Source organism: Telmatherina bonti (genome assembly GCF_933228915.1).
Source record: "Telmatherina bonti genome assembly, chromosome: 8".
NCBI lineage: Eukaryota > Metazoa > Chordata > Actinopteri > Atheriniformes > Telmatherinidae > Telmatherina > Telmatherina bonti.
The window spans coordinates 41,205,715-41,218,570 of NC_136626.1; the positions used below are offsets into that span (position 1 = coordinate 41,205,715).

The 12,856-nt window shown below is 47.1% G+C and overlaps 1 protein-coding gene across 1 annotated transcript in view; it reads right to left on the reverse strand.

Moving 5' to 3' along the window:
* The window catches only part of evi5b (ecotropic viral integration site 5b), a 381,555-nt gene that overhangs the window by 176,795 nt on the left and 191,904 nt on the right, over positions 1 to 12,856 (reverse strand). Inside the window, exons 7-12 of the mRNA XM_079245478.1 lie at positions 8,263 to 8,323; positions 8,126 to 8,179; positions 6,651 to 6,683; positions 6,162 to 6,308; positions 3,707 to 3,838; positions 3,484 to 3,624 (exon numbers count right to left, since the gene is read on the reverse strand). Of these exons, the coding sequence (XP_079101604.1) occupies positions 3,484 to 3,624; positions 3,707 to 3,838; positions 6,162 to 6,308; positions 6,651 to 6,683; positions 8,126 to 8,179; positions 8,263 to 8,323 (568 nt within the window). The remainder of the gene's footprint in view (positions 1 to 3,483; positions 3,625 to 3,706; positions 3,839 to 6,161; positions 6,309 to 6,650; positions 6,684 to 8,125; positions 8,180 to 8,262; positions 8,324 to 12,856) is intronic.

Genomic DNA, 12,856 nt, shown 5'->3' on the forward strand with positions numbered 1-12,856 from the left:
ATAATAGTACTGGCCGGGGATGGTGGTACTGGCCGATTATGGTGGTACTGGAAGGGGTTGGTGGTACTGGCCGATTATGGTGGTACTGGAAGGGGTTGGTGGTACTGGCCGATTATGGTGGTACTGGAAGGGGTTGGTGGTACTGGCCGGGGATGGTGGTACTGGCCGGGGATGGTGGTACTTGCCGGGGTTGGTGGTACTGGCCGGGGTTGGTGGTACTGGCCGGGGTTGGTGGTACTGGCCGGGGATGGTGGTACTGGCCGATTATGGTGGTACTGGCCGATTATGGTGGTACTGGAAAGGGATGGTGGTACTGGCCGAGAATAGTAGTACTGGCCGGGGATGGTGGTACTGGCCGGGGTTGGTGGTACTGGAAGGGGATTTTGGTACTGGAAGGGGATGGTGGTACTGGCCGGGGATAATGGTACTGGCCGGGGTTGGTGGTACTGGCCGGGGATGGTCATACTGGCCGGGGAAGGTGGTACTGGCCGATTATGGTGGTACTGGAAGGGGTTGGTGGTACTGGCCGGGGATGGTGGTACTGGCCGGGAATGGTGGTACTGACCGGGGATGGTGGTACTGGCTGGGATGGTGGGACTGGCTGGTGGTACTTGCCGGGGATGGTGGTACTGGATGGGGATGGTGGTAATGGCCGGGGATGGTGGTACTGGCCGGGGATGGTGGTACTGGAAGGGGATGGTGGTAGTGGCCGGGGATAATAGTACTGGCCGGGGTTGGTGGTACTGGCCGGGGATGGTGGTACTGGCCGGGGATGGTGGGACTGGCTGGTGGTACTTCCCGGGGATGGTGGTACTGGATGGGGATAATACTACTAGCCGGGGATAATACTACTGGCCGGGGATGGTGGTACTGGCCGGGGATGGTCAAACTGGCCGGGGATGGTGGTACTAGCCGGGAATGGTGGTACTGGCTGGTGGTACTTGCCGGGGTTGGTGGTACTGGCCGGGGATGGTGGTACTGGCCGGGGTTGGTGGTACTGGCCGGGGATGGTGGTACTGGCTGGGGATGGTGGTACTGGAAGGGGTTGGTGGTACTGGCCGGGGATGGTGGTACTGGAAGGGGATGGTGGTACTGGCCGAGGATGGTGGTACTGGCTGGTGTTGGTGGTACTGGCTGGGGATGGTGGCACTGGCCGATTATGGTGGTACTGGAAGGGGTTGGTGGTACTGGCCGGGGATGGTGGTACTGGCCGGGGATGGTGGTACTGGCCGATTATGGTGGTACTGGCCGATTATGGTGGTACTGGAAAGGGATGGTGGTACTGGCCGAGAATGGTGGTACTGGCCGGGGATGGTGGTACTGGCCGGGGTTGGTAGTACTGGAAGGGGATTTTGGTACTGGAAGGGGATGGTGGTACTGACCGGGGATGGTGGTACTGGCCGGGGATGGTGGTACTGGCCGGGGATGGTGGTACTGGCCGGGAATGGTGGTACTGGCCGGGGATGGTCAAACTGGCCGGGGATGGTGGTACTGACCGCGGATGATGGTACTGACAAGGATGGTGGTACTGGCCGGGGATAATAGTACTGGCCGGGGATGGTGGTACTGGCCGATTATGGTGGTACTGGAAGGGGTTGGTGGTACTGGAAGGGGATGGTGGTACTGGCCGGGGTTGGTGGTACTGACCGGGGATGGTGGTGCTGGCCGAGGATGGTGGTACTGGCTGGGGTTGGTGGTACTGGCTGGGGTTGGTGGTACTGGCTGGGGATGGTGGTACTGGCCGGGGATGGTGGTGCTGGATGGGGATGGTGGTGCTGGATGGGGATGGTGGTACTGGCCGGCAATGGTGGTACTGGCCGAGGATGGTGGTATAGGCCGAGGATGGTGGTACTGGCCGGGGATGGTGGTACTGGCCGGGGATGGTGGTACTGGTGGTACTGGAAGGGGATGGTGGTACTGGCCGAGGATGGTGGTAATGGCAGAGGATGGTGGCACTGGCCGGGGATGGTGGTATCGGATGGGGATGGTGGTACTGGCCGGGGATAATAGTACTGGCCGGGATTGGTGGTACTGGCTGGGGATGGTGGTGCTGGATGGGGATGGTGGTACTGGCCGGGGATGAAGGTGCTGGATGGGGATGGTGGTACTCGCCGGGGATAATACTACTGGCTGGGGATGGTCAAACTGGCCGGGGATGGTGGTACTGGCCGGGGATGGTGGTACTGGCCGGGAATGGTGGTACTGGCCGGGAATGGTGGTACTGGCCGAGGATGGTGGTACTGACCGCGGATGATGGTACTGACCGGGGAAGGTGGTAGTGGCCGGGGATAATAGTACTGGCCGGGGTTGGTGGTACTGGCCGATTATGTTGGTACTGGAAGGGGTTGGTGGTACTGACCGGGGATGGTGGTACTGGCCGGGGTTGGTGGCACTGGCCGGGGTTGGTGGCACTGGCCGGGGATGGTGGTACTGGCCGAATATGGTGGTACTGGACGGGGTTGGTGGTACTGGCCGGGGTTGGCGGTACTGGCCGAATATGGTGGTACTGGACGGGGTTGGTGGTACTGGCCGGGGTTGGTGGCACTGGCCGGGGTTGGTGGTACTGGCCGATTATGGTGGTACTGGAAGGGGTTGGTGGTACTGACCGGGGATGGTGGTACTGGCCGAGGATGGTGGTACTGGCTGGGGTTGGTGGTACTGGCTGGGGATGGTGGTACTGGCTGATTATGGTGGTACTGGTGGTACTGGAAGGGGATGGTGGTACTGGCCGGGGATGGTGGTACTGGCCGGGGATGGTGGTACTGGCCGGGGATGGTGGTACTGGCCGGGGTTGGTGGTACTGGCCGCGGATGGTGGTACTGGCCAAGGATGGTAGTACTGGCCGGGGTTGCTGGTACTGGCCGGGGATGGTGGTACTGGCCGAATATGGTGGTACTGGACGGGGTTGGTGGTACTGGCCGATTATGGTGGTACTGGAAGGGGTTGGTGGTACTGGAAGGGGATGTTGGTACTGGCCGAGGATGGTGGTACTGGCCGGGGATGGTGGTACTGGCCGAATATGGTGGTACTGGACGGGGTTGATGGTACTGGCCGGGGATGGTGGTACTGGCCGAATATGGTGGTACTGGACGGGGTTGGTGGTACTGGCCGATTATGGTGGTACTGGAAGGGGTTGGTGGTACTGGAAGGGGATGTTGGTACTGGCCGAGGATGGTGGTACTGGCCGGGGATGGTGGTACTGGCCGAATATGGTGGTACTGGACGGGGTTGATGGTACTGGCCGGGGATGGTGGTACTGGCCGAATATGGTGGTACTGGACGGGGTTGATGGTACTGGCCGGGGTTGGTGGTACTGGCCGATTATGGTGGTACTGGAAGGGGTTGGTGGTACTGGAAGGGGATGTTGGTACTGGCCGGGGATGGTGGTACTGGCCGGGGATGGTGGTACTGGCCGGGGATGGTGGTACTGAGACATCTAGACTTCAGACATGTAGACTTCAGACATGTAGACATTTCAGTCACCTGCCAGTGCTCTTCCAAATCTTTGACCTGCTGCCTCAGCTCTTTCAGTCCAGTTAGAGCCTCTGCTTCGCGAAGTTTCGCTCCTATCAACTCCTCCTGCAGTCGCACTACATTTGTATCATCTGGTAGTGATGAATTCCTCTAAAGGAGCAAGAGACATGGAATGACAGGGTACATCTACATCCTCACCCGTGTGCTGCATTATGTTGGCACAGCGTCTTACCTTCTCCATATGGAGGAGCTTATCCTGCATTTCCTTGAGAGCACACTGGGACTCTGCTTCTTTGAGCCGAGCCTGCACCAGTTCTCTCTCCAGCTGCATGATAGACTCCTCAGAGAAGCGGGGGGGTCCCTTCTGCAACCAAACAACAGGACAGTGAGCAGAGACGGCTAGGTTAATCCCACACCTTCAGCACTTTTCTCTTCACTCTCACATGAATGATTGTTGAGCCCTCATTGTTAAAAAACAGGACATTATGTAAAACACAGTTTTGGCTGCATATTATCATCTGCAGCATCAATAATTCAATATGAAGTCATCAGATATTCAAAGACGATTCTGTGATCTGAGGCCACGTGTGAAGAACATATTCATAAATAATTTGTGACCATGCAGGAGACATAAAATGGTGGCAGAACTGTGTCTGTTTCAACTCCCGAATACCAAAACAGATACCAACACCAATGTGCAACCTGAGGACAGAAACCCTGATCAAAGACAGCTTGGATTCTGGTCCCACATCACATTCCTGCTAGAAATAAGGAAGCTGATATAACAAAACTAAACCCAATTAAACTCTTGAGTTTCTGCACTGAAAATTACTCCGTTCATTAAAAATCTAAATGATCACTTATATTATCAATTATCTCTGCAACAGTTGTGTGTAGCTGTGTGACGTACTCTGGGATGGTCATGTGACTCTCCAGCTCTCCAGTCTACGGAGGTTTTCCAGCGTTTCTATCCGTCCAGGAGGTTTACAATCCAGACACAACATGTAGTGTTTATTCTAGATGGTAAATCCACCATTATTTATCACATCTTCATCACAATCACTACCATGTTGCTAAGAGACCTCTATTTCCACCTGGACATGATGATGAAGACACTTCCTGTCAGACTTTCCACCAATCAGAGAGCTTAAACTGATGGTAACGTCCAATCAGGAGCAGCCAAAGATCAACAAGTGATGAGAAAAGCAGGAAAATAATGATCCTCTATAGCTGGAATAAAGCCAGGAAGACGTTTGGGATGCAGCTGAGGTGGCTTTCTGTGCAGTGAATAAATAGGTGTAATCAGTAAAAAAGTGTGAATATTTATCATAGTTCCGTGTTGTCCATTAATTTCTGAAAAATGGACAGCAGATACTATTGCAACAAATCACCCATGATGGTGAAATATGATGGTGTTGCGGGATGTGTGTGACTGTGTGGTGCAGGGAGCTCAGTATGTTTGAATGTATGTATCTATAAGGGTGCACGGTGCGCCAAGCCTGAAAGATAAGAGTGTTGAACGGAAGTGCCGCCCCCTTCTTTTAACGGATTCCAATGAAAATATGGTGATTTTCTGAAAATGCAAATTTCTTCACAGGAGGACATGCGATGGCTGGTTTCTATAACAGCATAAGAAAAATTTGGCCGTAGAAAAATCTAAATGCGAACAGCACGGACCTTTTTAATTCTTGAATATGGCTGTGAAATTGGCGTAACCACTGGAGCATTAATGTAGAGAAACACGCCCGGTCCGCTGCACCGCTGCAGGGTGACGTCGGAGCCGCTCTGTCGCTCTTTCAGAGATCTGGAGCTTCATCACAAACTGATTAAACATTATTTAATACGGCTGAAACATTATGATAGATATTTTATCTACAGTGACTGATTTCAACTAACGATGTTGGTAGAACATGAACATAATACAGTACTGAGATGAGGAGGGATCAGGAGACTTTTTTTTTTCCCTTTCTCCCTTTTCTACTCTTGTTATTGTTCAAGCGATGGTCTAAATTAACCTGAAAAAATAAAATAACTTAAAAACTGTCAGATCAGATACGTTCATTAGTGACTATGGGCCGCTGTTTGACATCGTCCTTCCAGATATTCTCTCTGCTTTCTGTTCTGTCCGTTTGTCGCCAACATTTCTCTTGCCATGGTTACCAACTTGCATTTGAGCCAGCGCAATGATTTAGAACTATTGGGCTATTTGACTGAACTTTTTTTTAACTGGTGTCTTATTATCACTTTTTAACGGACACTCTGCAACCAATCGGAATTGAGTATTCACCCAGACCATGGTATAAAATGTAAATAAAAGACACCGGCTTAAAGGGTAAAGGCTGCAGGTGTGAGTGTGTGAGGTGAGATACTGAAGGAAAGACAAGAGGAAATATGTGTTGGAGGAGAGAAAAATGACCTAAAAACAGTTTTAAAATGAAGAATGATGAGAAATGTTTGCATAAAGAAAACGGTCATGCAGCAAGCTATATGTTTAACTGGAGTGAAATCCAGCTCCTACAGATTCTGGTGTTCCTGGGAGTTTAATACGTTTTTGTACCTTCAAAGATAGAAACTCTGGTACTGGGATTTGACAGTATCTGCGTTCTAACCACATGGATACTGTTATTTCCTCAACAGTACTGGAATGAGTTGATCCTCCTGGTAGGGGACTCTGTTGCCCTCCTTACCGCTTGTGGCTGCTGCTGAAGCTGCCTGATGGTTTTCTTGGCCTGCTCCAGCTGAGCTGTGGCCTCCTCGCTCTGTTGTTTGACTGTGGCCAGCTCCCGCTTGACCAGGTAGTTTTCCTCGGCCTCTTGAGCTCGAGTCACCTGTCCCTTTGGACACAGGCAACCGAGGACGGTGGTGAGGATGGCAAAAAGTGAGACGAGAAGGTGGAATGGTCGGGCAAATTAGAGAGGAAGTAAAAATGGGTTTTCTGATAGGACATGCTTGTTGCAACTCTAATATCCTATGATTAATGTTAATTCATTAGCCAAAGTCAACACGAGTCTCCTGTGTTTGTGGCTTTCCATGCACTTATTAAACATAGTAATCAGCTGTCACCATTAGCTCTGTATTTATTAGATTACTGTCCATCACTGGGCTAGTTGGAAGCATGCACTCCAGAAGGAACAGTGGGGGAAAACAGAAGGATAAAGAGAAAATGAGGAAAATACCTGAATCAATCTATCTGCCAAGGAAGCACTTTCCTACAAAACACAAATATGAACAGACAGCAGAGACAGAGGACAGTTACAGCACACAAAGAACAACTGATTGTTTCCCTGCAATGTTCATTTTCCCTCCACAAACACATGTTCATTGGCATAATTTTCACATTCAGAGGTTGAAAAGGAACACTGCAGCAGTGTGATGACAGCATGGAGGAAGAAGCAGAACTGATGGGGGGGCTGAACCATTTTTCTATTTTAAAACAAAGTTGTGATTTAAAACAATGCAATGAGCAAGTTGCGAGTGATTGATTTTAATGTTACACGGCACCTGATCAAGGTTTCATCCTGCAGCGTCCACTCCTGTAGTCCGGCTTTCGGTCTACCGCCATGGACTCATACATTCAACTATAAAGGACCTACTTTCTATTAAAGACTACAACACCGAGATAAAACCCACAGAGGACTGAAAACCGGCCAGCTGGGGTAATGTTCTGATGAAGTGAGGTGAGTGATATCGCCCTAAAGCTTCTTAGAGTTAAAATGTCGGACAATGTGTTGATAAGACCTACAAATATTGTTGGATCCGTTTTAAGCTGAAATATAACTCAGAAATTCCTACAATGATGTAGATTCAGCTTGTTCAGCTGCATCTCCCTGATGGACATGCAGTAGTCTTCACCTCCCTCTCAGTGGATGAACAGGCATGTTGGCCCACATGTTTGGACTGATTATAAGATGCAGAAATCGTGTAGAGAAAAAGGAGAAGATGGGGAAATCAGATGAATAACATCAGACTGTTTAGTTTTTACGACAAATAGAAACCTGGTCCAGAGGAAACTGCAGTGCTTTGGCCATAAGTTGCATTATGAAGCTCAAAACCAGAATACAGAACGGACCACATTTACATGTCATCTCACCTGCTCATCCTCCATCTCATGGCAGAGATGTATAGCTACATACAGACCAAACAGGAGTGGGAATTGAACCCCGGCAGAGGGCATGTTCCAGTTTCAGACAGTTATGAAGAAAAATAAGCTTTCCACCCAAGGGTTTCCACCGGTCCAGCTGATCTGGACTCTTCCAGACCACAGGCAGCAGAATGAGATCCTGCTGGTGAGCCCCTGCTGTCCTCACGTTTTAACCTCACAGAGCAGACATACAGCCCACTTCAAGCATCAGGCAGCTTCCCTCACATCAACCTGGACCCTACACTTTCTGCTTGTTAGCGCCATGTAAATGGCGCTAACAAGCAGATGATCATCTTACCTTCCTGATCTTACACAACATGAAGTCCAGACATGTTCCGAACTCCGAAGCAGAAAGATCAACATGCAAGTAAACAATGGTTGTTGTGGAAATGAGCAGCTTCCACCAAACGGCCGACATAGTGGGACACGAATCGGCCGTAAGGAAAGATGCGGCAGAACAGATGAACAGTGACAAAGGAAGAGCTGATGGACAAACGACAACACACCTACCTTCTCTAGCGTGTCTATCCGCTGTTTAAGAAGTCTATTCTCTGTACGCAACCTCTGAAAAAACATGACAAAATGACATCAAAGAGCAACTCTTCTAAATGCACACGTAGGAGCACCTGAGAGTGTAAACCACTCACCTTTATCTCCACCTGTTCCTCCATCTCTTTTGTTTTGATTGTAGTGTATTCTTTCTCTAATCTGCAAAAACATCATGTTTATAAAACAACCATGAATGTCATTGTGAAGACTTAAAGTGCTTTTGGATCAGGATAAAGTAATGTTGTCAGCAACATTTGGAAATAGGAGGTTCTGACTGGTTTTAAATCAGTCGGGCTTGTTTTTAACGTGAACATCCAATGTAGAAAGGAGCATTGCTGGAGAAAATAAAAGTGCAGCAGGGGAGAGGGTTGTCCTGGCCAACGCAACACATAAAAGCCACAGTGGACCACAAAACTCTCGCTGTGTTAAAAGCCATAGAAAAATGGTGGCCTTTAGACACTGTGGGGTAGCTCGGATATGCAGTCTGTTTTCCTATATGCAGTGTGTGTTCCTATATGCAGCCTGTTTTCCTATATGCAGCCTGTTTTCCTATATGCAGTGTGTTTTCCTATATGCAGTGTGTTTTCCTATATGCAGCCTGTTTTCCTATATGCAGTCTGTTTTCCTATATGCAGTCTGGTTTCCTATATGCAGCGTGTTTTCCTATATGCAGTGTGTGTTCTGATATGCAGCGTGTGTTCCTATATGCAGCGTGTGTTCCTATATGCAGTGTGTTTTCCTATATGCAGCGTGTTTTCCTATATGCAGTGTGTTTTCCTATATGCAGCGTGTTTTCCTATATGCAGTCTGTTTTCCTATATGCAGTCTGTTTTCCTATATGCAGCCTGTTTTCCTATATGCAGCCTGTTTTCCTATATGCAGCGTGTTTTCCTATATGCAGTCTGTTTTCCTATATGCAGCCTGTTTTCCAATATGCAGCCTGTTTTCCAATATGCAGCGTGTGTTCCTATATGCAGCCTGTTTTCCTATATGCAGCCTGTTTTCCTATATGCAGTCTGTTTTCCTATATGCAGCGTGTTTTCCTATATGCAGTGTGTTTTCCTATATGCAGCCTGTTTTCCTATATGCAGTGTGTTTTCCTATATGCAGCCTGTTTTCCTATATGCAGCGTGTTTTCCTATATGCAGTGTGTTTTCCTATATGCAGCCTGTTTTCCTATATGCAGTGTGTTTTCCTATATGCAGTGTGTTTTCCTATATGCAGCCTGTTTTCCTATATGCAGTGTGTTTTCCTATATGCAGCCTGTTTTCCTATATGCAGTCTGTTTTCCAATATGCAGCCTGTTTTCCTATATGCAGCCTGTTTTCCTATATGCAGCCTGTTTTCCTATATGCAGCCTGTTTTCCTATATGCAGTGTGTTTTCCTATATGCAGTGTGTTTTCCTATATGCAGCCTGTTTTCCTATATGCAGCGTGTTTTCCTATATGCAGCCTGTTTTCCTATATGCAGTGTGTTTTCCTATATGCAGTGTGTTTTCCTATATGCAGCCTGTTTTCCTATATGCAGTGTGTTTTCCTATATGCAGTGTGTTTTCCTATATGCAGCCTGTTTTCCTATATGCAGCCTGTTTTCCTATATGCAGCGTGTTTTCCTATATGCAGCGTGTTTTCCTATATGCAGTCTGTTTTCCTATATGCAGCGTGTTTTCCTATATGCAGCCTGTTTTCCTATATGCAGTCTGTTTTCCTATATGCAGTCTGTTTTCCTATATGCAGTCTGTTTTCCAATATGCAGCCTGTTTTCCTATATGCAGCCTGTTTTCCTATATGCAGCCTGTTTTCCTATATGCAGCCTGTTTTCCTATATGCAGTGTGTGTTCCTATATGCAGCCTGTTTTCCTATATGCAGCGTGTTTTCCTATATGCAGTGTGTTTTCCTATATGCAGCGTGTTTTCCTATATGCAGCCTGTTTTCCTATATGCAGCCTGTTTTCCTATATGCAGTCTGTTTTCCTATATGCAGTCTGTTTTCCTATATGCAGTGTGTGTTCCTATATGCAGCCTGTTTTCCTATATGCAGCCTGTTTTCCTATATGCAGTCTGTTTTCCTATATGCAGTCTGTTTTCCTATATGCAGTCTGTTTTCCAATATGCAGCCTGTTTTCCTATATGCAGCGTGTTTTCCTATATGCAGTCTGTTTTCCTATATGCAGCCTGTTTTCCTATATGCAGCCTGTTTTCAATATGCAGCCTGTTTTCCTATATGCAGCGTGTTTTCCTATATGCAGCCTGTTTTCCTATATGCAGCGTGTTTTCCTATATGCAGTGTGTTTTCCTATATGCAGTGTGTTTTCCTATATGCAGCGTGTTATCCTATATGCAGCCTGTTTTCCTATATGCAGCGTGTTTTCCTATATGCAGTGTGTTTTCCTATATGCAGCGTGTTTTCCTATATGCAGTGTGTGTTCCTATATGCAGCCTGTTTTCCTATATGCAGTCTGTTTTCCTATATGCAGCCTGTTTTCCTATATGCAGCGTGTTTTCCTATATGCAGTCTGTTTTCCTATATGCAGCGTGTTTTCCTATATGCAGCCTGTTTTCCTATATGCAGCGTGTTTTCCTATATGCAGCGTGTTTTCCTATATGCAGTCTGTTTTCCTATATGCAGCGTGTTTTCCTATATGCAGCGTGTTTTCCTATATGCAGCCTGTTTTCCTATATGCAGCGTGTTTTCCTATATGCAGCCTGTTTTCCCATATGCAGCGTGTTTTCCTATATGCAGTGTGTTTTCCTATATGCAGTGTGTTTTCCTATATGCAGCCTGTTTTCCTATATGCAGCCTGTTTTCCTATATGCAGTCTGTTTTCCTATATGCAGCGTGTTTTCCTATATGCAGCGTGTTTTCCTACATGCAGCCTGTTTTCCTATATGCAGCGTGTTTTCCTATATGCAGCCTGTTTTCCTATATGCAGCGTGTGTTCCTATATGCAGTGTGTTTTCCTGTATGCAGTCTGTTTTCCTATATGCAGTCTGTTTTCCTATATGCAGTCTGTTTTCCTATATGCCGTCTGTTTTCCTATATGCAGCGTGTTTTCCTATATGCAGCGTGTTTTCCTATATGCAGCGTGTTTTCCTATATGCAGCCTGTTTTCCTATATGCAGTCTGTTTTCCTATATGCAGTCTGTTTTCCTATATGCAGTCTGTTTTCCTATATGCCGTCTGTTTTCCTATATGCAGCCTGTTTTCCTATATGCAGACTGTTTTCCTATATGCAGCCTGTTTTCCTATATGCAGCCTGTTTTCCTATATGCAGCGTGTTTTCCTATATGCAGCGTGTTTTCCTATATGCAGAGTGTTTTCCTATATGCAGCGTGTTTTCCTATATGCAGCGTGTTTTCCTATATGCAGCGTGTTTTCCTATATGCAGCGTGTTTTCCTATATGCAGCCTGTTTTCCTATATGCAGCGTGTTTTCCTATATGCAGCGTGTTTTCCTATATGCAGTCTGTTTTCCTATATGCAGTCTGCTTTCCTATATGCAGCCTGTTTTCCTATATGCAGCGTGTTTTCCAATATGCAGCCTGTTTTCCTATATGCAGCCTGTTTTCCTATATGCAGCCTGTTTTCCTATATGCAGTCTGTTTTCCTATATGCAGAGTGTTTTCTTATATGCAGCCTGTTTTCCTATATGCAGTCTGTTTTCCTATATGCAGTCTGCTTTCCTATATGCAGCCTGTTTTCCTATATGCAGCGTGTTTTCCTATATGCAGTCTGTTTTCCTATATGCAGCCTGTTTTCCTATATGCAGCGTGTTTTCCTATATGCAGCGTGTTTTCCTATATGCAGGTTGCTTTCCTATATGCAGCCTGTTTTCCTATATGCAGTCTGCTTTCCTATATGCAGCCTGTTTTCCTATATGCAGCCTGTTTTCCTATATGCAGTCTGTTTTCCTATATGCAGCGTGTTTTCCTATATGCAGCGTGTTTTCCTATATGCACTCTGTTTTCATATATGCAGTCTGTTTTCCTATATGCCGTCTGTTTTCCTATATGCAGCCTGTTTTCCTATATGCAGTCTGTTTTCCTATATGCAGTCTGTTTTCCTATATGCAGTCTGTTTTCCTATATGCCGTCTGTTTTCCTATATGCAGCGTGTTTTCCTATATGCAGCGTGTTTTCCTATATGCAGCCTGTTTTCCTATATGCAGCCTGTTTTCCTATATGCAGCCTTTTTTCCTATATGCAGCGTGTTTTCCTATATGCAGCGTGTTTTCCTATATGCAGCCTGTTTTCCTATATGCAGCGTGTTTTCCTATATGCAGCGTGTTTTCCTATATGCAGTCTGTTTTCCTATATGCAGTCTGCTTTCCTATATGCAGCCTGTTTTCCTATATGCAGCGTGTTTTCCAATATGCAGCCTGTTTTCCTATATGCAGCGTGTTTTCCTATATGCAGCCTGTTTTCCTATATGCAGCCTGTTTTCCTATATGCAGTCTGTTTTCCTATATGCAGAGTGTTTTCTTATATGCAGCCTGTTTTCCTATATGCAGTCTGTTTTCCTATATGCAGTCTGCTTTCCTATATGAGGCCTGTTTTCCTATATGCAGTCTGCTGTCCTATATGCAGCCTGTTTTCCTATATGCAGCCTGTTTTCCTATATGCAGCGTGTTTTCCTATATGCAGTCTGTTTTCCTATATGCAGCGTGTTTTCCTATATGCAGCGTGTTTTCCT